The 26694-nt window shown below is 50.6% G+C and overlaps 12 protein-coding genes across 12 annotated transcripts in view; 5 read left to right on the top strand and 7 right to left on the bottom strand.

Moving 5' to 3' along the window:
* Positions 1 to 1463, top strand: part of HO173_011091 (uncharacterized protein) — a gene marked incomplete at both ends in the record, with an annotated part of 1653 nt that extends 190 nt beyond the window's left edge. Inside the window, one exon of the mRNA XM_037312975.1 lies at positions 1 to 1463. This exon is cut by the window's left edge and continues 190 nt beyond it. Coding sequence (XP_037160207.1) covers positions 1 to 1463 — 1463 coding nt within the window.
* A 603-nt stretch (positions 1464 to 2066) lies between these two features.
* On the bottom strand, positions 2067 to 3643 carry HO173_011090 (uncharacterized protein; the record flags this gene model as incomplete). Its single annotated transcript, XM_037312974.1, has 2 exons — positions 2067 to 3482; positions 3539 to 3643. The coding sequence occupies 2 exons, from the start codon at positions 3641 to 3643 to the stop codon at positions 2067 to 2069; spliced, it is 1521 nt and encodes a 506-aa protein (XP_037160206.1).
* Positions 3644 to 6278: 2635 nt separating this feature from the next.
* HO173_011089 (uncharacterized protein) lies at positions 6279 to 8235 on the bottom strand (the record flags this gene model as incomplete). The annotated part of the gene is made up of 4 exons (XM_037312973.1): positions 6279 to 6537; positions 6604 to 7101; positions 7156 to 7464; positions 7517 to 8235. 4 exons carry the CDS (start codon positions 8233 to 8235, stop codon positions 6279 to 6281), a joined length of 1785 nt encoding a protein of 594 aa, XP_037160205.1.
* Positions 8236 to 9018: 783 nt separating this feature from the next.
* HO173_011088 (uncharacterized protein) lies at positions 9019 to 11718 on the top strand (the record flags this gene model as incomplete). Its single annotated transcript, XM_037312972.1, has 1 exon — positions 9019 to 11718. One exon carries the CDS (start codon positions 9019 to 9021, stop codon positions 11716 to 11718), a length of 2700 nt encoding a protein of 899 aa, XP_037160204.1.
* An 835-nt stretch (positions 11719 to 12553) lies between these two features.
* Positions 12554 to 14319, top strand: HO173_011087 (uncharacterized protein; the record flags this gene model as incomplete). The annotated part of the gene is made up of 3 exons (XM_037312971.1): positions 12554 to 12848; positions 12902 to 13030; positions 13082 to 14319. The coding sequence occupies 3 exons, from the start codon at positions 12554 to 12556 to the stop codon at positions 14317 to 14319; spliced, it is 1662 nt and encodes a 553-aa protein (XP_037160203.1).
* Positions 14320 to 14634: 315 nt separating this feature from the next.
* On the bottom strand, positions 14635 to 15732 carry HO173_011086 (uncharacterized protein; the record flags this gene model as incomplete). Its single annotated transcript, XM_037312970.1, has 1 exon — positions 14635 to 15732. One exon carries the CDS (start codon positions 15730 to 15732, stop codon positions 14635 to 14637), a length of 1098 nt encoding a protein of 365 aa, XP_037160202.1.
* A 2727-nt stretch (positions 15733 to 18459) lies between these two features.
* On the top strand, positions 18460 to 19464 carry HO173_011085 (uncharacterized protein; the record flags this gene model as incomplete). The annotated part of the gene is made up of 1 exon (XM_037312969.1): positions 18460 to 19464. One exon carries the CDS (start codon positions 18460 to 18462, stop codon positions 19462 to 19464), a length of 1005 nt encoding a protein of 334 aa, XP_037160201.1.
* Positions 19465 to 19950: 486 nt separating this feature from the next.
* Positions 19951 to 20301, bottom strand: HO173_011084 (uncharacterized protein; the record flags this gene model as incomplete). Its single annotated transcript, XM_037312968.1, has 1 exon — positions 19951 to 20301. The coding sequence occupies one exon, from the start codon at positions 20299 to 20301 to the stop codon at positions 19951 to 19953; it is 351 nt and encodes a 116-aa protein (XP_037160200.1).
* A 106-nt stretch (positions 20302 to 20407) lies between these two features.
* Positions 20408 to 20978, bottom strand: HO173_011083 (uncharacterized protein; the record flags this gene model as incomplete). The annotated part of the gene is made up of 2 exons (XM_037312967.1): positions 20408 to 20731; positions 20817 to 20978. 2 exons carry the CDS (start codon positions 20976 to 20978, stop codon positions 20408 to 20410), a joined length of 486 nt encoding a protein of 161 aa, XP_037160199.1.
* Positions 20979 to 21565: 587 nt separating this feature from the next.
* On the top strand, positions 21566 to 22813 carry HO173_011082 (uncharacterized protein; the record flags this gene model as incomplete). The annotated part of the gene is made up of 1 exon (XM_037312966.1): positions 21566 to 22813. The coding sequence occupies one exon, from the start codon at positions 21566 to 21568 to the stop codon at positions 22811 to 22813; it is 1248 nt and encodes a 415-aa protein (XP_037160198.1).
* Positions 22814 to 23097: 284 nt separating this feature from the next.
* HO173_011081 (uncharacterized protein) lies at positions 23098 to 24570 on the bottom strand (the record flags this gene model as incomplete). The annotated part of the gene is made up of 4 exons (XM_037312965.1): positions 23098 to 23240; positions 23410 to 23610; positions 23748 to 24160; positions 24494 to 24570. The coding sequence occupies 4 exons, from the start codon at positions 24568 to 24570 to the stop codon at positions 23098 to 23100; spliced, it is 834 nt and encodes a 277-aa protein (XP_037160197.1).
* A 146-nt stretch (positions 24571 to 24716) lies between these two features.
* HO173_011080 (uncharacterized protein) lies at positions 24717 to 26641 on the bottom strand (the record flags this gene model as incomplete). The annotated part of the gene is made up of 5 exons (XM_037312964.1): positions 24717 to 24780; positions 24980 to 25274; positions 25338 to 25992; positions 26046 to 26467; positions 26515 to 26641. 5 exons carry the CDS (start codon positions 26639 to 26641, stop codon positions 24717 to 24719), a joined length of 1563 nt encoding a protein of 520 aa, XP_037160196.1.
* Between the last annotated feature and the right edge of the window lie 53 nt (positions 26642 to 26694).

Genomic DNA, 26694 nt, shown 5'->3' with positions numbered 1-26694 from the left:
CAAACGAAGGCCCTTCGCCGGCTCCTTTGCTTGGAAGTCCGAGAGATACTACAGTGGTGCGAATACCGCTACGAAGCGCAAAACATCATTTCGGTGTCTCTGTCTCCCGCGGCACTCGGCCCTACAATGAAGATACATACCAAGCGGGCGTCATCGAAATACCTGCTTTCGCGAAAAGGGCACCGAGGACGTTGACTAGGGCGCCGGCGAGTAGTCCATTGCAGGCGTACAGGGAACTGCAAAGAAAGGAACAGGAGAAAGGCAATGGAGATGGGGAGAGCACTTCTGCGGAGAGTGCGAGTGGAGATCCGCAGGTCTTCTACTTTGGGGTCTTTGATGGGCATGGGGGAACGGAGTGTAGTGGATATCTAAGGGAGAGGCTGCATGAGAGTATTGAGGAGACGGCGGAGGAGTATGGGCTGGAGTCTACGCTCAATGGCACGGCAAGTGAAGCAGATAAGGAAGCAAAGGAAATAGCAGGATCGCGACGAAAAGAAGTCCAAGATAAGGGCACGGACTCTACCAGCTACGACCCCTCCAAAGCCAACAGGCTCCAGACCGTCCTTATCAAGTCCTGGAAAGAGACTGTAGGAGGCTACTTTCGGCGTTTCAAACCCACGGCCTTCTCTTCAGACTCCAAACCTTCAATCGCAACGGTCCTAACCCACGCCTTTCTGCAGACCGACTTATCTTTCCTCCTCGCCCAATTACGCCTATCTAGTGACGATAATGACCCTGTGGCTTCCGATCGCCCGCTCAATGCGAACGATGACTTACACTCACCATCGCATCCGCGGTCTTCCGCGCAGCACAGGAAACCATTCCTAGGCGGGTCTACGGCGTCTATTGCGCTCATCTCGACGCCTACACCTACACCGTTTTGGCATCCTTCCACTCCCAGCACGCTCTATACAGCCCACTGTGGCGACACACGAATCCTCCTCTCCCGTGTCTCCAACGGGCAAGCCGTGTCGCTAACAACAAATCACCACCCTTCCTCCCCAAGCGAAAGCGAACGTCTCCGCCGCTGGGCCGCCTCTTTTGTCACAGATTCCTTCGGCGAAGAACGCATGTCCGGTCTCGCGAACACCCGCGCCTTCGGCGATATGGGCTCCAAACGCATGGGCGTGTCGGCTGAACCAGAAATCCGCCACCTCAACCTCGCACCTTCTGAATACGCCTTCATGGTTTTGGTCTCCGACGGCGTATCTGGCGGGGTTGGTGATCAGGAGATTGTAGACCTGGTCAAAGAAGCAAAGACCCCAGAGCTGGGTGCAAGAGAGGTCGTGAGCTTTGCGACGGAGGTGGGGAGTGATGGCGATAATGCTACTGCACTAGTAGTCAGACTGGGAGGCTGGGAGAGGAGGAATGAAGGGGGTGGCGGGAGTTTAGGTACGAAGGAGAGTAGAGAGTGGAGGAGACGGGAGGCGATGGATCCGAGAGGGAAGAGAACGCTATTGTAGGGGAAGATCCCCATGAAGTATCACAGTCGTTTGGAGAGGTGAAAGTGAGGATATCATTATCCTTTATTTTTTGGCTAGGTACGAGAGCTATCCGCTTGCCATCTTGTGGACCTCCTACGCCCATGACTTGCCACTTTCCGGGAGAAAGAGGAAGCTGAATCTTTACAAATATCTGAGGGTCGTTTCCCGAGAAAGCCTCATCGGAAAGCAAAATCATGCATTACTTGTCATGGTTTTATAGCCGTCAAGTCCTCTAAACCTAAAGGGAGAACTCTTCGACAGATGTCACAATCGGTGATATTTGAGAATATACAGAGCTTCTCTCGAATATCTGAAATGGGGTGTTGCCCGTCAGATCGTCCAAAAAGGAGGAGAATTCTCTTGAGACTGTTACGTATTACGAGGAACTGGTTTGTTAAAAACGCCTTCTATTGAGTTTTCGATATGCAAGAGTAGCCTATCTGATGCTGTTGTGTGGAGTTGTCTATTCCCCGCTCACTGCAAGAAGTCACACGGAAAAAGGAATCGATGGCCATAATATTCACTAAGAGCAATGGTTCCTTCTCTTACGGACCAAGCCATCCATCCGTCATTGACTCCATCCTAGATGGCAAGCAAAACCATGGCCTGGTGCAGACATTTCGCCTCGATTGCGTCTTTCATGAAGTCCGTCTCGGTGATGATGGGCGTGATGGCAAGGCGGACAGAGACGGCCATGCTGCTGAGGGCCTGAGGGTTCTGCGTGAAATCTTGGTCGCGGTTGCACATGTTGCTCGGGTTGAAGTAAGAGTTTGGGCCCATGGGAGGGAAGTCCAGCGTGTAGATGCACGGCTTCGAGAGCATCAGGATGCCGATGCGGGTGGCCTCTCTCCAGATCCGATTCAGATCGTTCCAAGCTGCATCGCGAGGGGTGCCGTGAGCGAAGAGGGGTTGGAGTAGGTGCCACATGTCGTGAACCTTGGGCGTGATGTTGCGATCCATCCAACCTTCAAAACCCTCTGCCTGAGTCATATCCACGACTGTCTCGGCGCAAGCGAGGAGGAGCGCACGACGGACGTTGGAGGGGATATTGCCCATCAGCTGGCCGCGAAAGCTCGAGATCTTGTTGTCGTAGAAGGGCGAGAAGCCTCGGAGGAGCATAGGACGGAATGCGAAGTCGACAATAAGCTGGTTGATAACGCGCGCGATGAGCAAGGGTCGAGTCTTGCTGGAGGTCATGAGCTTCATGGCTGTGCGAGGATCGGTGGCTACGGCGAGGCAATTGCGTAGAGAGTCTGATATGAACTGGTCCTTATGCTGATCGGGGACGCTGACGTAGTTGTGCGTCCATGTTTCGATGAGGTGGAAGTGTGGAGTGAAGTCTCCAATCAAATCGACTCCGGACGCTTGGTCGGTGTCCTGTCGGACGAGCACGCCTTGCTGGCTTTGATAGGGGTTGTACGCTGGCGGAGTCACAGATGGGCGACGTTGATTGGCAGGAGTGCTAAACAAGGGTTGTGGTTGAAAGGTCGGATGATTGGATGACTGACGACGCAGGCCAGGAGCTGTATGTTGTGCCGCTGTGGCAGCTTGAGCGTGAGGGAAGCGACCGCTGGGAGCATTGTAGGCCGGAGGCGGCTGATTGTACACCTGGCTGTACGCACCGGCAGGAGGGCCAAAGCGCTGAGGAGTGCCGTGAGGTTTAGGTCCGTCCTTCGCACCAGAGATCAGATCACTTTGGACCTTGATGGTCTTCTGCGCCTTAACGAAGTCGTCATTCGACTTCTTTAACGCAGTACTCTTCGCATCAATCTCTTGGTTCAAGTGACTGATGTCATGAAGCAGTAGTTGTTTCTCCGTTTCCACCTTTCGGAGTCTTGTCTTATGCTGGGCAAGATCATCATGCACGTCCTTGTTTGCGTGATCCAGGTCTGAAATCTCACGGTCCTTCTGCAGTAATAGCGCTCTGTTTTGCTCGATCTTCTCCTCCAAACGCCCGATGTGACGTTGGACTTCGCCGAGTAACACCTTATCACTGCGCTGTACGACGGGTTAGCAACTCAAAAACGAGTACACTGATGAAGAAAACAACCGACCAGATGTTCTGATTGACGGGGCTGATGGCCCACCGTCAGGATTTCCAACGCATTTGCCAGTCCTCCTTCCGTACGACGCGAACCGGCGTTGGACTCTTGAGACATCGCTGTGATAAGTCTATGTGACGTGAAGGTCAGTACAAGGCTCGGCACCGATAAGAGGGAGAAGAGTGCGAAGCTCGGCGTTGATGACGTGAAGGTCAGTACAAGGCTCGGCACCGATAAGAGGGAGAAGAGTGCGAAGCTCGGCGTTGATGACGTGAAGGCGAGCACAAAGCCCAACACCAAGTGAGGTGACGAAGTACGGACGTGACGGACTTACTCTGTGACGCTTCTGGCCTTTTCAAGGTGCTTGCTACTCCAGATGTGTAGTGTAGCTGTTGCTACCTTGATGAAGATGAGTTGTGACGGATGGAACCAAGAGGTTGTTGTCAGAATGAAAGACGGGATGGTGGGCGAAGAAGTAGACGAACTTATCACGCTAAGAGACGCTAACCCAAAGTGACGGATCAGTGAAGCGAGCAGTATTCGTTCAGTGTACGGCGACGATCCTCAAAAATGGAGAATGCAAGAGATCAGAATTTCTGATGATGAACCTTTTCGTATCCTATTGGGTGGCTGTTTGCCCTTACAATGGATTCTTTTGTGAGAATCAATTCTTCTCTCGTGATTCCTATGGCTTCTCAATGGGCATGTTCCCTTTTCTCCTACACAAGTATGTGGCCCTCTAGTCATTCAAGGCATTCTATGGTGGTTATCGAACCTTTGAATGTGATCTTGATGGTATTCTTTCCTGGATAGATGCCCTTTTCCCCATAAGATTCTGCCAATATTTGGCAAGGTGTTGTTGCTTTCCTGGTTGGAAACCCTGCCGACACGTTTTACTGTGGTTGTTTGCGTTCCCTTTGTTACCTTCATTGGTGGCTGTCGTCCCTCGCTATATGTCCCTTGGGGATTGGAATTCTGTTAGCATGGCTCTCACAGCGCTTTGGGGTATCTGAAAGGATGCTCTTTCTCTGATCGATAGCCCCTTTAACACGTGCTTCTAGGGTTTGAAAGTCTAGCATTTTTGAAAGGCCGTTGCACCATTGTGTTACTGGCCCTTTTAGGATCTTCTGGTGCAGTTCTGAGACCTGCAGATGCTGTTAGTTCTGTGACTGCAAGCCTTTCCCACACGGTCCTTCTAAGATTGAGATGTTTTGGGGGTTGTTGCTACTGTGGTGGCCGGTCTTTTCACCGCCTTTTTCAGAGAGGTCTGAGACCTTGCAAGACAGACAGCGAAGAGCGATGCACGGGACATAAATGAGTTGTGATGGATTTCAATGCTCTTCGGGTATCAGGCAGGGCACTCTCGGATGGTTGTCACTGCTCGTTAGTACCTCACAGCCTCTTTTCTAATGCCATCATGGTTCAAGATTCGGACGAAGGACGCATGAATTAGCAGAGAATCTGCTTTGAACCTCCTCCCCCAAAAGCAAGTTTTTCAAATCTAGCAAGACGCTGTTGCTTTCTTGAACATTAATTTTTATTGATAACCGCTTATAGGAATTGGGTGTATTCAAGACGTGCCTGCTTTCACGTTTGTCAACCGCTCCAGAGTTGTCTATAGAGGTCTGGGATCTCGGGATAGGGAAGACCATCGTGGAGAGACTGCTGGATATAGAAGTGATAAAAGATACGACGCCACTAAAAATACCAAATTCTTACAACCCTGGGCTCTATTTCCGGGTCAGGAACGGTTAGCGTCCAGAGAGACCTGATGTCGAGCAGCTTCCGGTTGGGGCAAGCGACCGAGGAGACCGTCCACTGCTGAGCATGCACAGCGTTCACAATCTCCGCAACCAGGGGTTTCGACCAAAATGATCTTGTGTCTGCGCGAGGCTTGCTACCCAAGTTGGTAATCTCACCGTCGAGCTACCCCAAATCTCATGCTGGGACATCTGTTACTTTGGGGCTGTCAGCCCTTTCAGTGTATCATCTTGGAGTTCAGAAGCTTTACAAGATACACAAGAACACTGCCGCCCGCCCGGGGTGTTGTGGGGGGGCGGGAGGGGGGGGCCGTCGTCCAATTTCTCCAAGACGAACTTTGGCCAAAATCAAGAGCAACCTGAGCTCACAACAGCGGGGGCTGTCGACTTTGGCCAAAAGTTGCCAAAAAAGAGCAACCTGAGCAGCCTCAGCAACAGCAGCAGCTGGATGCGGTTGAGAGCCCATATTCTCGCCGACGAGCTTTGGCATGAGTGCCCTCTTTGAGCATCCGTTAACACTCGTATATTTTCTCTCTAGATACACACGGAGTTTACATGTCCGTGTGTGCTAGCCGAAGGGAGAGCTTGATTGCCTTAGAGGCGCTGGGGAAAGGTATGCTTTCTTTGTCGTTCTCTCATTCTCGAACGGCCATGTTTAGCACAGGGAAGGGGATCGCGGCGTTTTTTCATCAAGGGAAGCATCACAAAATGGACTTGAAAGTGTATCATAGCATATGAATCTATCAAGGAACAATGATAATACAGCAACGAAGTCCTGTATTCGCATTATTACTTCCACCTACGAGGTTGCATGAGCAAGAAGACCTAATGCGCACTTAGCCTGTCCGCCAGATTGCCTCCTCATCGATGCAAAGCTGTTTTTGAATCTAGAGGCATTAGTCAGTGCAACCACATCCCTTGGACATCCACCCTCAACCACTCTTTCCACCGAAGTACCACCTGCAAGCATACTAGCTATACCGTCAGCATCCCTAAAGCGCAGAAGTTCTCGAGAACAGCGAGCTATAAACTGCGTCGACAACAGGCTGAGCTGAGATCTGTCTGCCGCCGAAGAAACGTCCGTTCAGGCCTTTGATGGCGTTCTCGCCGCCCTGGACGCGGTCGAATTTGAGGTAGATGTCGCCTGCGGTGTTCTGATCTAGTGAAATGTGAACGACTTTCCCGTACTTTTCGGTACACTCAGCTCGGACATCGTCTTCGAGCTCTCTGATCCAAGTGTCACCTTCTTCCCTGTAGGACTGTCAATTTTGGTCTACCGAAAAGGCAGAAATAGGAGTTAGGGAAGCGAAGACGTACTCTTGAGGATTGAACATGTTCCTGAGCAAAACACATCTACTAGCCTGATTGACGCTGACAGGCAATGGCTTGTTCTCTGTCTTTGGCTTGACGACCGGGCGCTTCTGGTCAGCACCATTCGATTCGGGTGCCGGGTCATCTGTACGCGCAAGCTTCCTCATCAACGCATCTCTGCTATAATTGTTGAAGTTCACTCCAGCCACGTCGGTATCGTCAAGGGCACTAGCGCCTCCTCCACCTTTTTCATTGTCACGGCCTCCAGCACGATCGAAGGCGCCACCTGCGCCACCTGCTTGTGAGCCACGACCACCGTGGCCGGAAAAGGCGGATCCCTGATAGTTGCGTTGGTGTTCTTGCCCTTGGAACCGCTGGAGAAGATTTGCGGTAGATTCAGGGGTGAACTTATCGTTACCGAGGCCAACCCTGATGGGCCGCCCAGCAAGATCGAAGCCATTCATCTTCTCCAAGGCTTCTCTGGCCTGATTGGGATCTCGGAATCTAAAGCATAGGGGTGAGCGTGAACACGGCGAATGAGGACTTGAAAGTACTAACTGCACAAAGCCATAGCCTCGGCTCCGCCCTTGTTCTTCTTTCTGTAGTTGAACGAATTCGAGCTCGCCGAAAGGTTCGAAGACATTCTGTAGATCGCTCTCAGTAATGCTGAAATGGATATTTCCTACGTAGAGCCTATGAAACGGGATCTGGTTGGGGTTGCTGCTGGTAGCCTCGGGGTTGCGAGCTTGACGGTTTTTCTCGGCCTCGGTGAGCTGGGCGATAATGGGAATGCCTAGAAGTTTCTGGCCTGTAAGCTGGATAGCCAGAGCAACCGAATCCTCCTTTTTGAATTCAACGTAACCAACACTACAAGTTTTAGTGAATACTCTGCATACGGGGTTGGTTTTCAGACGCTTACCCTTTGGATCTCCCACTGACTCTGTCCTTGACGATCTGTGCCTCTTTCACTGGACCGACCTTCTCAAAGAATGCAATCAGCTCTTTCGTTCTCAATCTCGCAGCTAGCTGTTGCACAAAGACCGTCCTTCTATCACGCTCATCTTCCGTGGGCTGCGGTGTAGGAGATTTGCGCTTGGGGCTCGGGGTACGCTTTCGTTCAGCATTGCGGTCACGACGAGGGCTTCTGTCTCGAACTCTGTCATCTTCATCACGGCGAGGTCGATCGCCACCGGGTCGGTAGTATCTGTCCCCATTAGGCGATCTTGATCGAGTGCGAGCGCGCCCACCTCCGCGGTAGAAGTCTCCTCCAGAGCCACGGTAGTCTTCAGCATCGGCGGAGTCCCTATGACGGCGTGAGTGACGTCTATCACTGTCTCGACTACGGTCTCGTCTGCTTCGATGACCCTCACGTCCGCTTGTACGCTCGCTTCTCGGACTTTCCATCGCTACATCTCCGTCAACATCTTTTTCCTTCTTCACTCTATCTCTGCTTCTATCTCGATGACGCCGCTCTCTATCGCGGCTTCGGTCCCGGTGGCTGCCATCGCGATGACGGTCACGGTCGTGTCGGTCACTCTTGTAGCGATCATCGCGGTCTTTGCTATGACGCTCCTTGGATTCAGAAGGAGCTCTATGGGCGGTGGAATCTAGTAGAGCTTCGACGTCAAGACCTGACATTTTGCTGATACTGCTTGGGTGGATGTGCAGCGTTGCAAGGACCGGAACAGGAGTAAGAAATTCTTCACTTTGGGCTGGTCAGACAGATGGATGGATTTGGCAACGTTTGAGCAAACCCTTTGTTACTGCTGTGCTATTATGAAAGGTCGAAGCTGTTCTTGGACCGGAGCATGAAAGTAATACGGTGTATCTAGGTCGTTATGAGCCTACAGTGAAGTCGATGGAAGGATGAGTGGTCGAGGAAGGGAGGTTGAAGATTCAGCGTTGGGGGTCCTCGGAGCCGGGAAAGCCAAGCCACTAAGACGGCTCGGCTAAACTTCATACAGCCATACATTACCAATTGCCCGTCGGCTAGGGTGGTTGTGTATGATATCTTGGCAAGGACCTTGATGCTTGCCTTGATGCCCTTCTCGGAATGAGTTGAAATGGGCGTCCCTTCAGTGGCACCAGGAATGCTGCGATTGACCGGGAGATAAATAGCGAGTGAAAAGGCAGCATCCGAAAATACGTTTGTATTTTACTTCACCAAGGATGAGAGGCCAGATACTTTACCCGGCTGAAGCGGGTCAAACACTACCCCAGTGCGTGAATGATGCTTACTGATGCTTCTTTTCTTCACCGCAGAATATGTGACTGTAACATGATACTTGGCGCCATGCCGCCGACAGATCTTCTTCCTGATTGAGTCTCACGGTAGTCCATCCGCCTATTTCGAAACCAAGCAGCACTGCTATCGCCCTCATTGCTCGTACCCTCTGGATTTGCTACGCCAATGTAACGGCCATGACATCCTCCGCCCCCCAAGACGCCTCCGCAAGGACCCGTGCAACTTCAAATGCCTCATCGGGCAAGCCGTTGCACCTAGAAATGCCAGAGCCGCGTTTCCTGTCTATTGTTCCTTCTGATCGCGATGGCTCTTCTCCAGATGAGCAACAAGACGGCACTCCAATGCTTGAAGAGGATGCACATTCAGTTGTTGGCGTCAGCATTAACAGAGCCCAGACAAGACTGTTGTCTCCTCAGACACCCGCTGCGGAAAAAGCTGCGGCCATGGGAGGCTTGGACAAAATCGGCATGTTCGACGGCGCTGCCGATGACAATGGATATAGTCAGGAAGATGCTGGTGTGAATGAAGAGCCAACGACTCCTCGTCATTCCTCTGAGGAACCCTTCACATCGACGAACAGACAACACTCCGTCACCCTTCCTTCACCATGGAGAGCGGAGCCCCAGCCGTTCGAAAAATTGAAGACACATGGTCAAGATCACCAGGCAATCGGACCTACAAGCATGCTGGCAGATCTGAATGCCAGGCGCTATCTTTCGAGCTTCAATCTCCCATCTCTACCCAAGACGCCAAATTTCAGAGACATCTCGATCCCCAGCCTTTCCTCAATACTTAGCAATACCCGGTCGCGCTCCCCAATACACAGAGATGCAACGAGGCAGAAAAGAGCCAGTACCTTTGCTGATATGAAGTCAGGCTTCGGCTTTTGGAATCAACCCGAAAGGCGGCCAAGTGGTGACCTTGCGAAGGGACAAGATGACACAGCACCCAGCTTGTCGTCCGATGGAAACACAAGCCTGAAACCGCAATCAAATGCGCGCCGGAGCCCAACCCCTAGTACGAGGGGTCGAAGGGCATCGTCTGATAAGATCGCCCTGTCCCCCCAAGAGTCACGATTACATCGGTCCACTTCTGATCAGTCTCTAATGCTTCGCAGAGCTACCTCTATAGGTTCCTCGCTTGGCGACGATAGTAGATGGGAGAATGTACAGGATCAGGTCAACAGCAGGATGAAGGCGATAAAAGACAGCTTTCAGGACTCTAGCATCAGACTACCAAGAATGCCGAATGTATCTACCCTTAATCTTGACTCTTTTCGCCCAGATTTCACAAGGCCTCGGGCTCAGAGTGAAGCCAAAAGCCCAATGCAAATGACGAATGGAGAAGCAACTGCGGATGCTAGAGCCCATGTAATGCATGATACAGCGCCTCAAGGCCTACAACTGTTGGGCAACGGCACCCTAATGGATAAAAAGCCAAAATCAACTCATCCTTACCTGGAGCAGGCTCTCGAACATCTGACAGGGGATCTGGTAGTTATGGGTGGATATCGAGGATCTGTACTGCGATCTGCAAAGCCACCTAATCGTCAGCTATGGGTTCCTATCAAAGTCGGTCTTAACATTCGCAAGGTTGATCTAGAAGTGGGACTCCAGCCAGAAGACGAAGAGAACATGAAAGATCACATCTATGCATCAGGCATGCTGAGTCACATCGGTCCTGTCGATATGGGGAGACGCCTTCTGAAGCGATTACGGGCTTGCAAAAATGCTCAAGATGGTACCTTACGGGTACATGACTATGGCTATGACTGGAGATTAAGCCCACATCTGCTTAGTCGGAGGCTCATCGAATTCCTCGAAAGACTGCCATCCAATGCGGATGCTGTGCCTGACCACAAACGAGGAGCGAACATCCTCGCACACAGCATGGGAGGGCTGATCACGCGACATTCAGTCAATCAACGACCCGAGCTCTTCAGGGGCGTGATATTTGCTGGTGTTCCACAACACTGTGTCAACATTCTTGGGCCTTTACGGAACGGAGATGAAGTACTTCTAAGTTCAAACGTTCTTACTGCACAGGTCAATTTTACACTTCGAAGTAGCTTTCTTTTGCTGCCAGAAGATGGCAAATGCTTTATCAACAAGGCGACCAAGGAAGAGTACCCGGTAAACTTCTTTGACGTGGAACATTGGAAGCAGTATGCCTGGTCACCTTGCATAGCTCCTGCGCTGCCTGCTGCACATCCTCCTGAGAACAAGGGTCTCTTGGGCTCAATGGCTGACATGCTTAACTCCTTCCCTTCCCTCGCATTGCCAGGCAGGAAATTATCCGTCTCTCGTTCACGAGACGACAAATCCCCTCTCGCAGATGCCGCCAACACTGCTTCCACCAAGGTCAATGACATCGCAAACGCTTCATCCGCCCGCTCTCTCGACCCTCAAATGGGACCATCTTCCTCTCTACCTAAAAATGGCAACGCTCCTCAGAGCACCATTCCTCTCCCTGACGCTCTCGCCTATCTCCAACGCACGCTCGACCAGACAGTAGCGTTTAAGTCGGAGATGGCCCACAATTCGGACCATACTTGCAAGAATCGCTACCCTCCCTTTGCGATTCTCTACGCCAACAATACCCCAACCGTGGTGGCCGCTCGCGTTGCTTCCCGTGACGGGATTAGACGCGCGGATGCGTATGAAGACTTGCAATTTGCGAGTGGCGATGGTGTCTGTCTTGCTCGGGCAGCTATGTTGCCTCCAGGGTACGTCTGTGCAAATGGTGGGAGAGTGAGGACAGAGAGGGGACATGTGGGCTTATTGGGCGATTTAGAGGCGGTGGGGAAGCTTTTGACGGCTGTGGTTGAAGGGAGGAGGAATGGGACTGGGCTGGGATTGGAGACGAGGGGGAATTGATTGGTGGTCAACTTTGTATTCGGAGAGCCAGGACTCTGGAAGTTCTATTGGCTTCTCTGAAGATCAATTGTACTGTATGCTCTGTCTTGATGTTGCTAGGTTCAAGAAGCCGCTTTCAACGACGATGAAGATCTCCTCCACTCACCCATTCTTCTTCGGTTATACTCTTAGGATGAGAGATCTTGTAATAATATGAGTTTGATACGGCAAAGTATGGGGAAAGGAGGGAGGGGGAGGGGGGGTAGAGCCAAGACCACCACCGCGCTTAGACCCCCGCATGTAGAAAATTGAGGGCCAACCCATCGTTTACCATCTGTTGCGCCTGGAGACAACCTCTCTTTACGTGCACATACCCAATTGACAGCTCGGATAGTTAACGTGATATCAAGAGCATGACTACTCTGTCTTGACTAACGAGCCTTGTCACAGCTACTCAAGCTTCATAGACACAGCGAGCGGCCACTGCTGCCGGACCTTCCAGCATGCTCAACCACCCTCTATCCTATTGAGATCACCTTCGTCTTTTCCGCGCTCTTTCGATCATTGGTCGTCCGCTCATTTGCAACTTGATCTCTGCACAAGTACCTCGCTTGGCTCGCCTACCAGAAATTGGCTGCTTACGCCCTTGACATCCTTGCTTTCCGACACGTCAGCCGGAGCTGCCTCCCTCCCAGCACATTTTCCGGAATTTTCCTGCCGCGTGGCTGTTGGGCTTCCGGTGCTAAGGCTGTTACATTCGCCCTCTGATCGTTATCTCAGGTGGCGGAGAGAGCTGGAGGTTGGCTTGCGTGCTGCTCCACCAAAAAAGCTCGCGGTGGACAATCTCGCACAAGACATGTGGGTTGGAGATGATGTACAAGGAGGCTCAATGGTCTCTTCTAGCGTATCGGGACCGTCGCGCTCCGAATTCGAGAACTTTACAGCAGAAAATGTGGGAGGGACGAAGATCACACTCTCAGCTGCTTCCTCTCTTTCGAACGGAAAAGGGCCCATTAGGACGCCGGGCGTGATGCGCTCAGGCGACCTTCTGATGCGAAACGGACATTCCATATTACCCCATGCGAAGGCGTTTTCTATACAGATCGGGTGGAGGCTGTTCAGGCTGTCAGGAGCTTCGATCAATTCGGATGGTAAGCTCGTCTTCTCAGGAATAGGGAGGTGTCTATAGCTGAACTCCCTAGAGCGCCCTCGTATTTCTCAAACTACTTCGAAGAGCAGCTGCGACTAGATGAAAGTGGTAATGGACCAACAAAGACGCTGTTTATCGACCGAGATCCGGATACTTTCGCCGATATATGCCGGCATCTACAAGGTACAGCAATCAAAATGGCACTTTCCGAGCATATCACTAATGTGACTGCAGGCTACTACGTCCTTCCAAGAGACAATGCTCACTATGTCAGGCTCTACGCCGACGCACAATTTTACAGCCTTCAACGCCTCATATCCCAGCTTTTCGACGCCGAAATCTTCGTCTCAGTAGGCGGTCAACAGTTCCAGATACCCCGCGATACCTTCTCCGGTCCCGGCAACTCCTCCAACTTCTTCTCACTCGGCTTTGCAGGCTTCCTCGGCTCGCGTGATGATGCATTTCCAGGCCTCGAAAGCAGAGGTCTCATGCGCCCTCCAGCAGTACAACCGCAAAGCGTACCGAACCGCTCCCCTAAAGCCTTCGAGGATCTCATCCATCTATCCCGCGGCTACCCTCTCACAATCCGCGACAAGGAGCATCGCGCACAGCTCCTCAGCGATTGTAAGTACTATGGCTTCAAAGGCCTCATGCATAAATTATTTGTGCACTCCATAAGCTACAATGCCGAACGAGGCAAATCAGAAATCATAATGCAGCTCGAAGACCTCCACAAATCCGGTGTCTCCTTCGTCAACGACGCTTCGCCCTCCGACCAATCACCCTTGGGTGGCTGGGTCAATTATATGCGGCCCTTCGTCGACGAGACAAGCTACGAAGCCATCGTCGAAATAGGAAGTCAAGAGACGAAAATCGATTTCCGCAGCATGCGCGCCGATTTCTACGGTGATACCAAAGCGCGCATATCTAGTCTCTTCCAAACTGTTGCTGATAAAATGAACCTGCCCCACAACTTGCCACTCGGGCTCATGATGTCTTCAGGCGGCGCATCCGCTGCCCCGGCAAGTCCAGCAAACACGCCCCTGAGTGAAGATAGAGTCAAAATTCGTATCGGGCAAGACGCACACATCATACTCGATGGCCAAGAACACACAATGGATGAAAGCGCTCTAGATCACCAACAAGAGCTTGAATATAATCCAGAAACAGCCACACCTTCGTCCGCCAGCCTGGCGCCAGGACAATCCTGGCCTAATCCTACAATGCGCCCTTCAAGTACGCGGCCCCCTCCGATGAAGAAACGGAAGAGAAGGGGAAGTCTGGATGATTTTGGCGAATGGATAGTGAGGAAAGGTCAGTGGCGAATGCGCGTCCAGCCGAGGGTGGAGTACTCCTCAAGAGGCAGCCGGGGAGAGGAGGATGGTGGCATGGAGATAGTGCTTTGTGCTGTCAAGTTGGATGCGGTCAGTGGACAGAGGGGTAGGAATATGGGAAGGGGGTTTGTGAGTTGATGGGACTGCGCCTGCTGGGTTGCCTTTTGGGCACCATTGTGCAATAACGGCTTTTGGAATGAGAGGGAGTCCCCACGACAGGGCTCTGGTGATGGGACCCTAGCCCCTGAAGGGTGGGAGGACGTCCCTGTGGGAACTGTATGAGATGACGCATTAGCACGGAGGTATACCCCGGGGGTCTAGATATGGGAGGAGTCGAATGGATATAGACAGTATGTCTTCAGCATTGAGCACTGGCTTTTGATCCTAGACAGGCTACAGGTTCACCTAAGTAGAGGATATCATTTACCCATCCAGGCTCAATTCAAGCCCAAATCAACCCATCAACTGCATCAAGTCCTCCGGCGGCCACCTCGTCTGCGCAAAGCTCAAACACCGCTTGATACTCTGCAGAAACTTCCTCGTCACCTCGTCGCTCATGATGTGCGCCGCCGCGTCGCTCTCGTGCAACTTCTCCCGCGCACTCCGCTCGTGGATGCCGACCATGGTCACCCCGATCGGCCACGCCGCCTTGCCGATCGACAGCCGCAGGTAGCCGTCGTTGGCGTCCACGTAGCGCCGCTCCTGCGCCGCCACCACGATCTCCACCATGGGCGCCAGGATCCCCTCCTCCAGCTGCCCGGCCTCGAACTTCCGGAACAGCGGCGCCATGTTGGCGCGCGACTGCGCGTAGGCGCCGTGGGCCTGCCGGCCCTGGTGGCTCTCCTTCACCCCCTCCTCCCGTCGCGCGAGCGCCCGGCTCCATTCCGTCAGCACCATGGTGAAGTACGAGGCCAGTTGCCGGAAGAGGAAGGTCCGGCCGTCGACGTCTTTGGGGAGCGTGGGGGAGACTTTCATCTCGGCTTCCGGGAGGAGGCAGAGCGTGGTGGGGATGGGCCCGCTCGTCATGGCGGGCGGGGCGGGGCCGGGGGCGACGAGTCTGCGGTAGCGGCGCAGGCGCTGGACGTGGGTTTCTCCGAAGAGGAGGGCGGGTTCGGCGAGGGCGCGCAGTTTGGCCACGAGGTCCGGGTCTGGGATGTCCGGTTCGCCGCCCCGGACCGCCGTCCCATCCTCCGCCGTCGTCGTTTCCGGCAGTTCGGGCAGCCCCAACCGTTTCCTCCTCGCCCGCTCTCTCTTCGCCTCCTCTTCCTCCCGCCGGATCCGTGACTCCTCGGCGAGGCGCCGCCGCTTCCCGTCCCTCTCGGCGTTGCGCGCCGCGTCTTCTTCGTCGAGCTTCCGCTTCTTGAGGAGTTTGGATTCGCGGTCGCGTTGAATGGCGGCTTGTTCGTCGACGTAGGCTTGTTGGCGGTGGGCTTCGAGCTCGGCGCGCTTGAGGTACTTTTTGGTGGGTTCGGTGGGGGTGGGGGTTGGTGAGGATGAGGGTTTGGAGGAGGACTTGGAGATCTCGGCGGACATGAGGGAGGCGAAGTCCATGGTGGGCGGTGTTTGTGGTGTTTGGTGGAGGTGCTTGGTGGGCGGTTTCACTCAGGTTTGTTGAAGGTGTTTGTTCGACATCGAACTTCCAGACGTCCGTGTTCGTTGTACTCGTAAGGCTGAGGTCTTGGCAGCCCAGTCATTCGGATCTTGCACGCCGCTTTACTCGTATCGACCCACCTACTAACTTCAATTTCCTCCCCTGGTGCCCTCTCAAAAAAACATCCATCCTTTAATTCTAATTATTACGCTTATACCTTATCTTCATTACCTAAACTCTAAGCTAACTTTTATAGTATTTTGTTACTCGAAATTCTATAAAGTCGATCTATTGTAAAGGAGTTAAAGATGTCTAAGTTCGATAGATAAGAGTTATCGACTATCTTAGCGAAGAACTATAAGTTATACTAACCGTACCTTAACTAAATTAATAAGATTTATTATTTTCTAATAATAGCTTTATAATATAACTATAATTTAAAAAAAGAATTAAATATATTATATATTTCTAATAATATATTTATTAAAATAATAGTAAATTAATTTTTCTTAATAAGCGTATCAAATTTTAATATATTAAATCGAAGAATTTAATCTATTACGATAGTAATTATAAATTAATAAAATAATAATATTTATATAGATATCTTAGTAATAAAAGATTACGTAAATTATCTTATATAGTTAAATAGACTCTTCTTTAACTTAAGTAAATTTAATCGAGTAGTAAAAATTTATAAAGTAAGCTAGTCTCGTAGTTCGAATCAACGAATATATTTCTTATTTGAAATTTATTAATTTTGTAAATATCTTATTCTTAATAAACCTTAACTATTATTATAGGATTCTCAATTTTTTTATTCTTTTCGAAATAGTTTTTAATTTTATAACGATTTCTTGGTTTTATAACGATATCGTAACGATATCGCAACGATATCGTAATAGTTTTAATCTATAAAACGTAATCGTATGGGAATACGCTATACTTAGTATGGGCTACCTTAACGCTAAGGCTATCTTAATATTAATTTTCTTAATTTTTTTAACTCATCTATTCTCTATCTATCTATTATAATCATAACGATATCTAACTTATATATCGTTATTTAAGAACGTATTTAATAGATCTTAGTCTCTATTACCTTCGAAATAAAGTTTAAAGTTACTTAATTAATTACTTAATTTAACGTGCTCTATAATTAGCTTCTATATCGCTATAATAAGATTCCTCTTAAAGATAATTACTCTTACGCGCTTACAGATTCTAAAAAATAGATTCTTTATTAATATATATAACGGCTCGATAGATTGAGAATATCTTATTATCATTCGATATTTATAAAAGTTACAATTTTTTTTTAGGTCTACTCGTTAAGCGAGAATTAGATATTATTTAACGAGTTACAATAGCTCGAGTAACTCGAAAAATAAAATTAATACGATGATTCAGAAGAGAGATATTATTATTCTCATCAGGCTCGATCTTAGATCATTACACGCAAGGAAATAAAAAATTAAAAAGAACTTTAAGAGCTTTAAAGTGGGTAAATATTAAAGAGTCTCGGATATATAATATATTTAGAAATAAGAACATTAAGTAATTTAAGGCTACTATATAAAAGAGTTAGAAAGTTAATTAAGATTAAAGTAATTAAAAAGATTAAAATAGATTAAAGTAGTCTTAAATAAATATATATGTAAGTGAATAGATAGAATAATTAAAAAAAATTAATATTGAGGTAATCTTAGCGTTAGAGTAGCTCATACTAAGTATAGCGTATTCCCATACGATTATTAAAAATATTATAGTTATTTTAACTCGATATGATTTTTTATTAATACGTACTAAGATATATTACCGTTAATTATCTAGTTCGTTTTTTATTCTTTATCGTCTAAAGGCGGAGGTGGCCTACTAACACGTCTCAATAAAACAATCGTATATTTACCGTATATATACAGTAAAAGAAGGCCGCTGCTACTCGCTAAGGTACGTATGTAGTGGCGAACTGTGGTGAGTAATGAGGCTAGGGATGTGGATTTGTCATATGACACGTGACGTCAGGTCAGACCTTCTCGGTCATTTGACAGTTGTATGTATTCAAATGACCGCACTGCAAAGAGCTTGTAGTAAGGTGAAGCGTGGGATTCGAAGGGTATGATGGAATTCAGAGATATTCAGGGCTGAAACTGAGTATCACTAGTGGTATCTTATTGAGCTAAGAATAGATAACGCCAAGCTTCTATCTACTATGCCTATTTTTGGTTAGCCTTATCATCTTTACGGTTAGACACCTACGGTATACGGTTAGCGCTGTCATCTGTCAGGTCAGACGGCCTGTCACCGTATGACCGTCAGATGACTGTCATAGGGGTCAAATGTCAGTCATTACGCATCCCTAAATGAGGCTAGAGTGTTGCACATATGCGTACTAACAGCGAACTAGAAGTAATTACTTGTAAAATTATCGTTAACGAAACGCTGTCTACGCGTGAATTCGCCTTAACTTCTTAGGTTCTCTTTAATTCCTATTTCCGCCGGTCGGGTCTCTTGACTCCTAAATCCGCCAACATAGGATATCATTTTGATTTTCAAGCCCATGTATTACTTTGCGTCAAGACTTTTTCTACAACTCGTTCCAGTACGACAGCCAGACGTGCAATCTTTGGCTGGCCTATGTCCCTTTTTTTCATCTGGCATTCTGGCAAAGCAAGCATCATACAGGCATGGCGTTTCCATACCCGCTCATTGCACTCGAAGAGCATTGGCTCGCTCAATCTGTCCGAGACTTTTATGTCGCCAACAATGCTAAGCACCCCAATGACGAGAATGGTCTGGTAGGGATGGTAACTCCCGTTCTCATGGAACTCGGGGAGACGCGACTGAAGGCCATGGACGAGAGCGGCGTGTCTTTACAGATCGTCAGCCACGCACCGAATTCACTTGCTTTAGACCATGCAACGTGCGTGAAGGTGAACAATGAGCTGAGTGATCTCATGGAAGCTCGACCTGGTCGATTCAGAGGATTTGCGACAGTTTCCATGGCAGATCCCGAGGCTGCAAGCAGAGAGCTCCGCCGCTGCGTAGAGGATTTGGGGTTCGTCGGTACTTTGATTGACAGCAATTGCGAGGGGCGGTTTTACGACAATCCCTTCTTCTGGCCGGTGTTTGAGGCAGCTGCGGAGCATGACGTACCGGTGTACCTCCATCCGGCGCCTAACCCTCAAACAAAGCCGTTGCTATACAACGGCAACTATCCGGACGCCGTCGCGGAATCATTGAGCGAGTATGGCTGGGGCTGGCATAACGAGACGGCGGTACATTTCTTGCGGCTGTTTGCGGCGGGACTGTTCGACCGCTATCCTACCTTCAAGATCGTCCTAGGGCATCTTGGGGAGATGTTGCCTTTCCAACTCGACCGCATCGAGGCCATCACCATGCGACAATGGCCACATCTAGGCCTCAAGCTCAAGAGGAATCTGCGCCAGGTTTGGGACGAAAATGTTTGGATAACGACTTCGGGCATGTTCTTCTTGGCGCCCATGGCGGCTGTCTTGAGGCAATGTAAGCCTGACCGGATCCTGTTCAGCGTTGACTATCCCTTCGTTCAGAACGAAGCCGGGCTGGCGTTTTTGAAAGCTTTAAAGGCCGAGGGTATGGTCAGCGATGACGTGTTGGAAGGCATAGCATATAGGAATGCTGAGAGGTTGTTAAAGGTGACCGCCAAGTAGTGATCAGACTACGAAGTCTAGATTTACAACAGAAACCACGGAAATTTTAGCTAGTAATAGTAGTAGCAAATTCCAACGTTATTTTCCAGGGTTCCTCCAGTTTTTGCGGGCTTTCACAATTGCGCAAATTCTCGACGATTCAAGTCCTTCGAATCAACAAGTCCTCCGGACCAGCAAGACCTCCCGCTCAACAAGTTCGATAGCATGGTGGGCATGCTCTTTTGGAGGTTTCCATCAAGTACTCCAATTGGCTTTATTTCAAGTATTTGTTGAACCAAAGAATTGCTTGTTTGGTTGCAGCATGGTAGCCATCCATATTCGGAGTACCAGGAGTTGCTCGTACACAAAATCCGTGTATACAATCTTTATGGACGACAAATCCGCAGTGATTCTCCTCTGCAGGAACGCCCTTCGCACGCACTGCAGCTTCAACTTCTTGCGAACTTTCTGGGTGAATCTCATATCCAGCTGCGCAACAGCACGACTCTAAGGCACTTTGGCCGCAATCGCGTCAACTATCATATCAGGTGTCTTGAGCTGGCTGGGATGGCCGTTGAACTGAGCATCGATCAACGGTTCGCTACCGCCTTCGGTGGCCTTCTCCGTGCACAAGTTGGTACTTCCATACCCTCCCCAGCAGAATCCAGCAACACCCAGTTTTCGGCCTGGTGCTAGGTCTGCGTGCATGGCACGGGCGTACATCAAGACTTCGGGGTCTGCTTTGGAGGCGGCACCGAAGGTGGAGAAGGAAATGATGACTGGACCAGTTTGGAAGAAGCACCAGAGTCTGGTGAAGAAACTGCCGCCGGGTGTTAAGAATGTCTCCACTGCGTCCATGGTAGATGCTTCTGCACCGCCTTGCCAGAGCAGGCCGGAAATGAGTACTTTGCACCCGGTGCCACAGCTGCGTAGCGGCCGGCGAGGAGTTTGTTGTTGACGAGTTTTAAGCCGAAAGCATCTGGAAGGTATAGAACGGCTGATTTAGCATTGACGTCGCCAGTAACGTACGGGTTCCAACCGTAGAGAGTCTCGAATTGACCCGCTGGTTCGGCACGATCGTGGACGGAACCCTTGAAGCAATCTGGGCAAGACATGGTGACTTCGGTTTGGCAAAGCTCTGTCTCTGTATGGGGGACTCTGAAGAAGAAGAATTAATTCTGCTTGACAAGGGCTTGTCGTTATAGAGTTCAACCTCTGTATTGCCGGCGTTAATGGGCCCCTGTCCATCGGATTTGACAACTTCGTTGCCGTGATGAAGAAAGTCCGTCTATGGGTCACGGTAATGAGTGACTCGAATGCGAAACACAATGCTAAGGCGAAGAACCGCTAGCCATATGTCAGCACTACCTTACCTTAGCTGTAACGGAGATCCCGCTGTCCTCCCTCCGCGCGGTACTGGGGGTGCCAGAGGCTCCATCCAAAGCTCGGCCACTGCTCCATTTCCCCCAAGGATCTACCAATATTGAGCTTCCAATCTTTAACCCTTTTGTTTTGTTCTCCTGGCCTATACTCATATTCGTCACTCTTTTGAGTGTAAACTCACATTGAAAATGTCGCTCCCCCGAGTAGGCTTCTTTGTCACCTGTAATCAGCTCGAATCATTCAGACTAGCGTGACTCTCACCCGCGTTGCGCGCAATAAAGCGGCGATCACTCTAGAGCCAATAGGGGATGACATTGGGGTACTACAGTATTTCGGTTGTCTTCACTGAGCGCAAATCTCTGCAGCGTCTCCTTGAAGTTCCTTTGCTTCTCCATCATCTACGGAAATCTACTAGGAGATATTGGTGGCATCGACTTCGCAATGGGCTTCTCCATGGAGTCCGTTCTTAGTCTCTGATCATGGTCGTCTCCTCAATGTCATCTTCTCGCTGGCGCGGACTCCTCGCGGACTCTTGTCAAAAGTCCGGCCTGGACTACGGGAACCGCGTTTCCTGAACTTGCCAGCATTAGTACGTGATAAAAGGTAGGTTCTATCTCCATTGTCCACTATCAACTTTCTTATACTTAAATCAACATCACTATCTCTGCTATCTACTCCAAACAATCAAAGAAAGTAGCTCCCAATCAATTCTGCTTTACTCAAAGATCCTCCTCAAGCCATGGCCTCCTCCTCATCAACAACAACAACAACAACAACTACCACCCCACGTATCGCCATTGTCGGTGCTGGTCCTGGCGGCCTTGTCCTCGCCCGTCTCCTTCACCTCGCCAGCATTCCATTCGTGCTCTATGAGGCCGAGCCATCGCGCAACAGCAGAGAGCAGGGTGGTTCTCTCGATTTGCACGAAGAGTCCGGACAACTCGCACTCCAAGCAGCTGGTCTCTATTCAGAGTGGAAGGAAATCGCTCGCAGTGAAGGCGAAGACATGCGCGTGGCCGACAAACATGGAAAGCTATTCATGGAAGAGGTCGATATAGGAGGGCGCAATAGGCCGGAAGTGGATCGTATACAGCTGCGCGGATTGCTGCTCGATTCGTTGCCCGAGGGTGCGATACAGTGGGGGCATAAAGTGCGCTCGATATCCCCAAGCAGCAATGGCAACGGCAAGCACGAGATCCATCTCCGAACCACTTCTAACACCCGGACGGAAACTTTCGATCTTGTGGTCGGCGCAGATGGCGCCTGGTCCAAAGTCCGCCCCCTCCTCTCAGATACCAAACCCCATTATTCTACAATCTCCTGCCTCGACACGCGCATTCGCTCCGTCGACACCCTGCATCCTGCCATCTCAAAGCTTGTGGGTCAGGGAATCTATCTCGCATTCTCGGACAAGAAAGGCTTGGTGGGGCAGCGCAATGGCGACGGCTCGATCCGCACATACATCATGTTGCAGAAGCCCGAGACGTGGTTGAAAGATGTGGGTGTGGATTGGTCCGATGCGATTGCAACCAAGAAGTATATGCTGGAAGAGGAATACAAGGATTGGGATGATGAGTTCAAAAGTCTAATCACTCACGCGAACCCGGACATCGTGGCCCGCCCTTTCTACATGCTCCCCACCGACTTCTCGTGGACCTCGAGACAAGGTCTCACTTTGCTGGGCGATGCGGCGCACCTGATGACCCCATTCGCAGGCGAAGGGGTCAATCTGGCCATGGTCGACGCTTTGGATCTGAGCAAAGCGATTGTCAAAGCTAGCGCCGAAGACGAGAAGACGGAGCTCTTTGACGCGATCAAGGACTTTGAGACAACCATGCTAGAGAGGAGCCACGAGAAGATGGAAGAGACGTGGCGGAACTTGGAACTGCTTTTCAAGCCGGATGCGCCGAGGGAATTCGTGCAGGCTTTTGAGGAAATGATGGCGGCGCATGGTCCGCCGCCTGAATTGCCCAAGGGTTATTCTTAGGAAAGCGGATGTATGGGTGCTGGCGGAGATAGGCGACGGGCAGGATATGGAGGATAGAAATGATGGCTTTGTGGATGAAGTTGTAAATAGACGGGAAGGTCTGTGTAGAAATTGATTATCATTGATAAGACTGGAACAATCAAATATCATTAATCATAAGAGTCAACGTTTCCGATCAACATCTCCAACTCATTGTTCCCATCATAAACAGTTACGTGCGAAATGACATCACCAAGCACCCTTTATCACTACCGTCCCCTACCCCATCAACGACCCCTCCGTCCTTACAACATTTCATAGCTCCCCTCCACATCAACAATCTTCTGCACAGCCTTCTTATACCCGTCCCTGGCCTCAAGTCTGTCAACATACGCACACAGCTTCGGATGCTCTTTCTCCGTGAAGAGTCCCTTAGACTTCGCAGCCGCTAGATCGATACCCCGGAATTAGCACCGCTTCATAATAACAACAATGATAAGAACAGAATTGCTGGCTCTCGAAACGTATCCCTATACAGCACAGACCCTCCCAGCCACATCGATTCAAGCATCTAATCCAAGGAAAGAAAACCCGCGCCGACCGCGCCCCCTACGTACCGAGCGGGAAACTCATCATGATGTCCGCACCCGTCAGGTCGGCCCCGCAGAGGAATTCCCCCTCGTCCGGCGAAGTCGCGAGCTGGCTTTCGAGGAAGTCGAATTGGGCCTTCAGGTTCGGGGTCAGGAACTTGGACTCGATGCCGCCGGTGATCAGGAGGGCGAGCGGGCGGATGAAGAAGGGGGAGGAGGTTTTGATGGCTGGAGAGGGGTTTTCGGAGTCAGTATGCATGCGTAGCCGTGCGTAGTGGATGAGTTGGGGCCGGGGGGAGGGGGGAGGATGGATGGATGGATGGATGGATGGATGGATGGATGGAAGGAAGGAAGGATAGACCCACTGCTCAACAACATCGCAATCAACAAAAACGGCATCAGGCTCCCCTCGGCAAAATGCATAAAATACCGATACCGCACCCACGACTCCGTCTCCCCGCCCACCTCCCCCACCCCTTCCCCTTCCTTCTTCCCGCCGCCGCCGCCCGCGTACCGCTCCGGCGCAAGCCAGGGCCCGAAGTGGTCGATGAGGTATTCGACGATGAAGCCGGATTCCGCGAGGACCAGCGGCTTCTTCGTCGGGGTCGCGTCGTCGTCGGCGGACTCGACGCTCACGAGGGGGGATTTGCCCAGCGGGTGCACGGACCGCAGCTCCGGGGGCGCGAGCATGTTTTGGCGCTTGTAGGTTTTGAGGGCGTAGGTGAGGTGGAGCTCTTCGAGGAGCCAGAGGATGCGTTGGGAGCGGGATTTTTCGAGCCTAGGGGGGTTCGGGGGTTGTGAGTTTGGAAGGGGGGTTGTGGATGAGGGGGTGAAGTGGAAGATGAGTGGAAGGGTCGAAGGGATTCTCGATGAGCTCTAGAGTGTATGTTTGTTTTTTAAGAAAGAGGAATTGGGAGCGGGCATGCTAGGACGGGTGGGACTCGATAGGTGAATGAAGGGGAAAAGGGTTGCGAGCAGACAAAACGCATTCGTGATCTTGACATGAGGAGAAAAATCAAAGGAATAAGCTCAGGAGTAAGTACTGGACCGCTCTTGGCTCTTCATATTGGGACAAACTAGATGTTGCAAATAGAAATTTCGAACTGCTCACCAGTACAGCGTGATTTTGGCCTTCTGCTCTGGCTTCATCGCTTCTTGATCTTTGCCTCTTGTGACTGGTGCCATCATGTAATACACAACTTGTTGATTGTTTACTTAGAGAATACGTATAGTGGATGCGGAGAGATGCAGTGCGCTTGACGTAGCTCTTATAGTCTAGCGTATGGCCATCTGGACCTCGGCTGTTTGATGACCTCCTGTTTAGGCGTAGCCAATCACACTTCGTCCGCCCTGTGGGGAGCTGCGGCTTCCTCTTTAGCCATAGCCATCAAGGCTAGCCTTATGTGGTTAGCTTTCGTTCATACCTTAGATAGACCTTCCGTAGCTAGGAAAATTGAACACACCACGAAAGTGAACCCTTTCAGCGTCAGCTCGGAACGGAAAATATCTCTTCTGGAAGCTGAATGACATGAAGAGACATTCTTGCTTGAGGGAATCAAAGCGATTCGCTCGCCCAGACAACATGCGTCTTTCTTACGCTACCCTCTCGACTACGCCGCTCTTCCTTTCCCTCAATTGACGTTTCGCCCTCCCGATAAGACCTAGAATTGGTATGAAAGCCAAGACGCTTCCAAGGATAGCAAACAACAGAAATGTGAATTGGTATCCAATGCTATCGCACAGATCTACGGCATAGAAGGCGAAAGTGAAGCCGAAAGTCTGGCGGATAAAGTTGAAAAGCTGAGCGACGTCGTTGCTCTGTTCGCGGTGGCAGTCTGTTGCGTAGGTGTAGCAGGTCGTGGTGATGACTTGGAGGCCAAAAGCCGCGATGCCTGCGGGAGATTAGCCTTGAAGATGGGTGAAAGCTCAAAGGGAGGCTTGAGGGTGCGGCTTACCCATTCCCATGAGCGGTCCCACCCACGATGTCTTGTCCTGCATTGTAAACCCATAGATCAACAAACCGGTAGGCACGAGAATCTCCCCATGCCATATCGCCTGCAAGCGGATCTCTGGCTGAAAACGGACAGTCTTCCTCATCCTCGTTTTGACGATCGAGTCGAGGACCAGTCCCGCAGCAAGCTCTCCCAATGACCCGCCAATGGTCAATGCACCTCCGTAGCCGAGCCCGATCTGGAGAGTATCCCATTTGAACTCTTTGCTGAAGATACTCGCAACAGTGACGGCGGGCAGGATGGACGCAAAACCGTATTGCGTCGCATAATAGAGGGCCGGATAGACGACGCGGGATTTACCTGCCAATCTGAATACGGGGAGAACGAAGTGGTTCCAACGGAGGGGAGTATCTGGTGTTCGGTCTCGGATTTTGAGACCGTCGAGGAAGGCTATCTTACTGTACTTCGGTTTGGGATGATGTCGTTGTGACTCTGCCTCCGGTCGAACATAGAGCGTTTCTGGTAGACAGCATAGAACGATGAAAAACATGACACCGTCACAGATCGCACCAAACTTGAAGCACCATCTCCAACCGAGATATTGGCCTATAGGGCCACCCAGTAGGGGAGCGATGTGAGATCCGTTGACAGTAGTGACCTAGACATATCTCAGCGGGCAAGAACTTCCACTCTACAGCGGTGTTCCCTCACAGTAAAGACTCCCATGGCTCTGCCTCGCTGATGGACGAAAAACATATCCACAACGACAGCAGGCCCCAGCGCAAAAACGGCAGGAAACAAACCATTGAGAACTCGAGCAGCAATGAGTTGGTTGAACGTTTTTGCATAAGCGGATCCGAGTATAGAAACGAAGGCTAAGAGCGTAGTTCCTAAAAGCACGGGTCGCCGACCGTATTTGTTCGACAGTGGCACCCAGAGAAATGGCGCGACTCCGGCTAGAGCTATGCAGACTGTAGTTTGGTAGCTAGCTCTGATGGTGCTGATGTGGAGTTCTTTGGCCATGGGAACATAGGCTGGGTTGATCATGGCTGTATTGATTCCGCCTAGGGAAGATAGAAGCGAGACTTGGATGAGTACCAGAATTTTGAGTGCCATTGGCCAGTTCAAGGGATCTGGTTCTCGTTTCAGCAATTCAGTCTCCCTTGAGGGAGCTATTTACCTTTCGGATCATTGCTTGGGGCTGGCAGTAGATGCTGGCCGGCCAGGTCTTCAGGATTTTCGTTGGACGCGGCTGGGTACGCTTCTATCTGGTGCGAGACCGGCGCCGCATCTTTCTCGTAGCCCATATTTGCAACTTATCTGCAGTGCGTCCAAAATCAATAGTAAATGGCTGATGGCG

The sequence above is a fragment of the Letharia columbiana genome (assembly GCF_014066305.1).
Source record: "Letharia columbiana isolate WasteWater2 chromosome Unknown Sc0000055_s1, whole genome shotgun sequence".
Taxonomy (NCBI): domain Eukaryota; kingdom Fungi; phylum Ascomycota; class Lecanoromycetes; order Lecanorales; family Parmeliaceae; genus Letharia; species Letharia columbiana.
The sequence above is the reverse complement of the archived record's forward strand: the minus strand, read 5'-3'. Positions and strand labels throughout refer to the sequence as shown.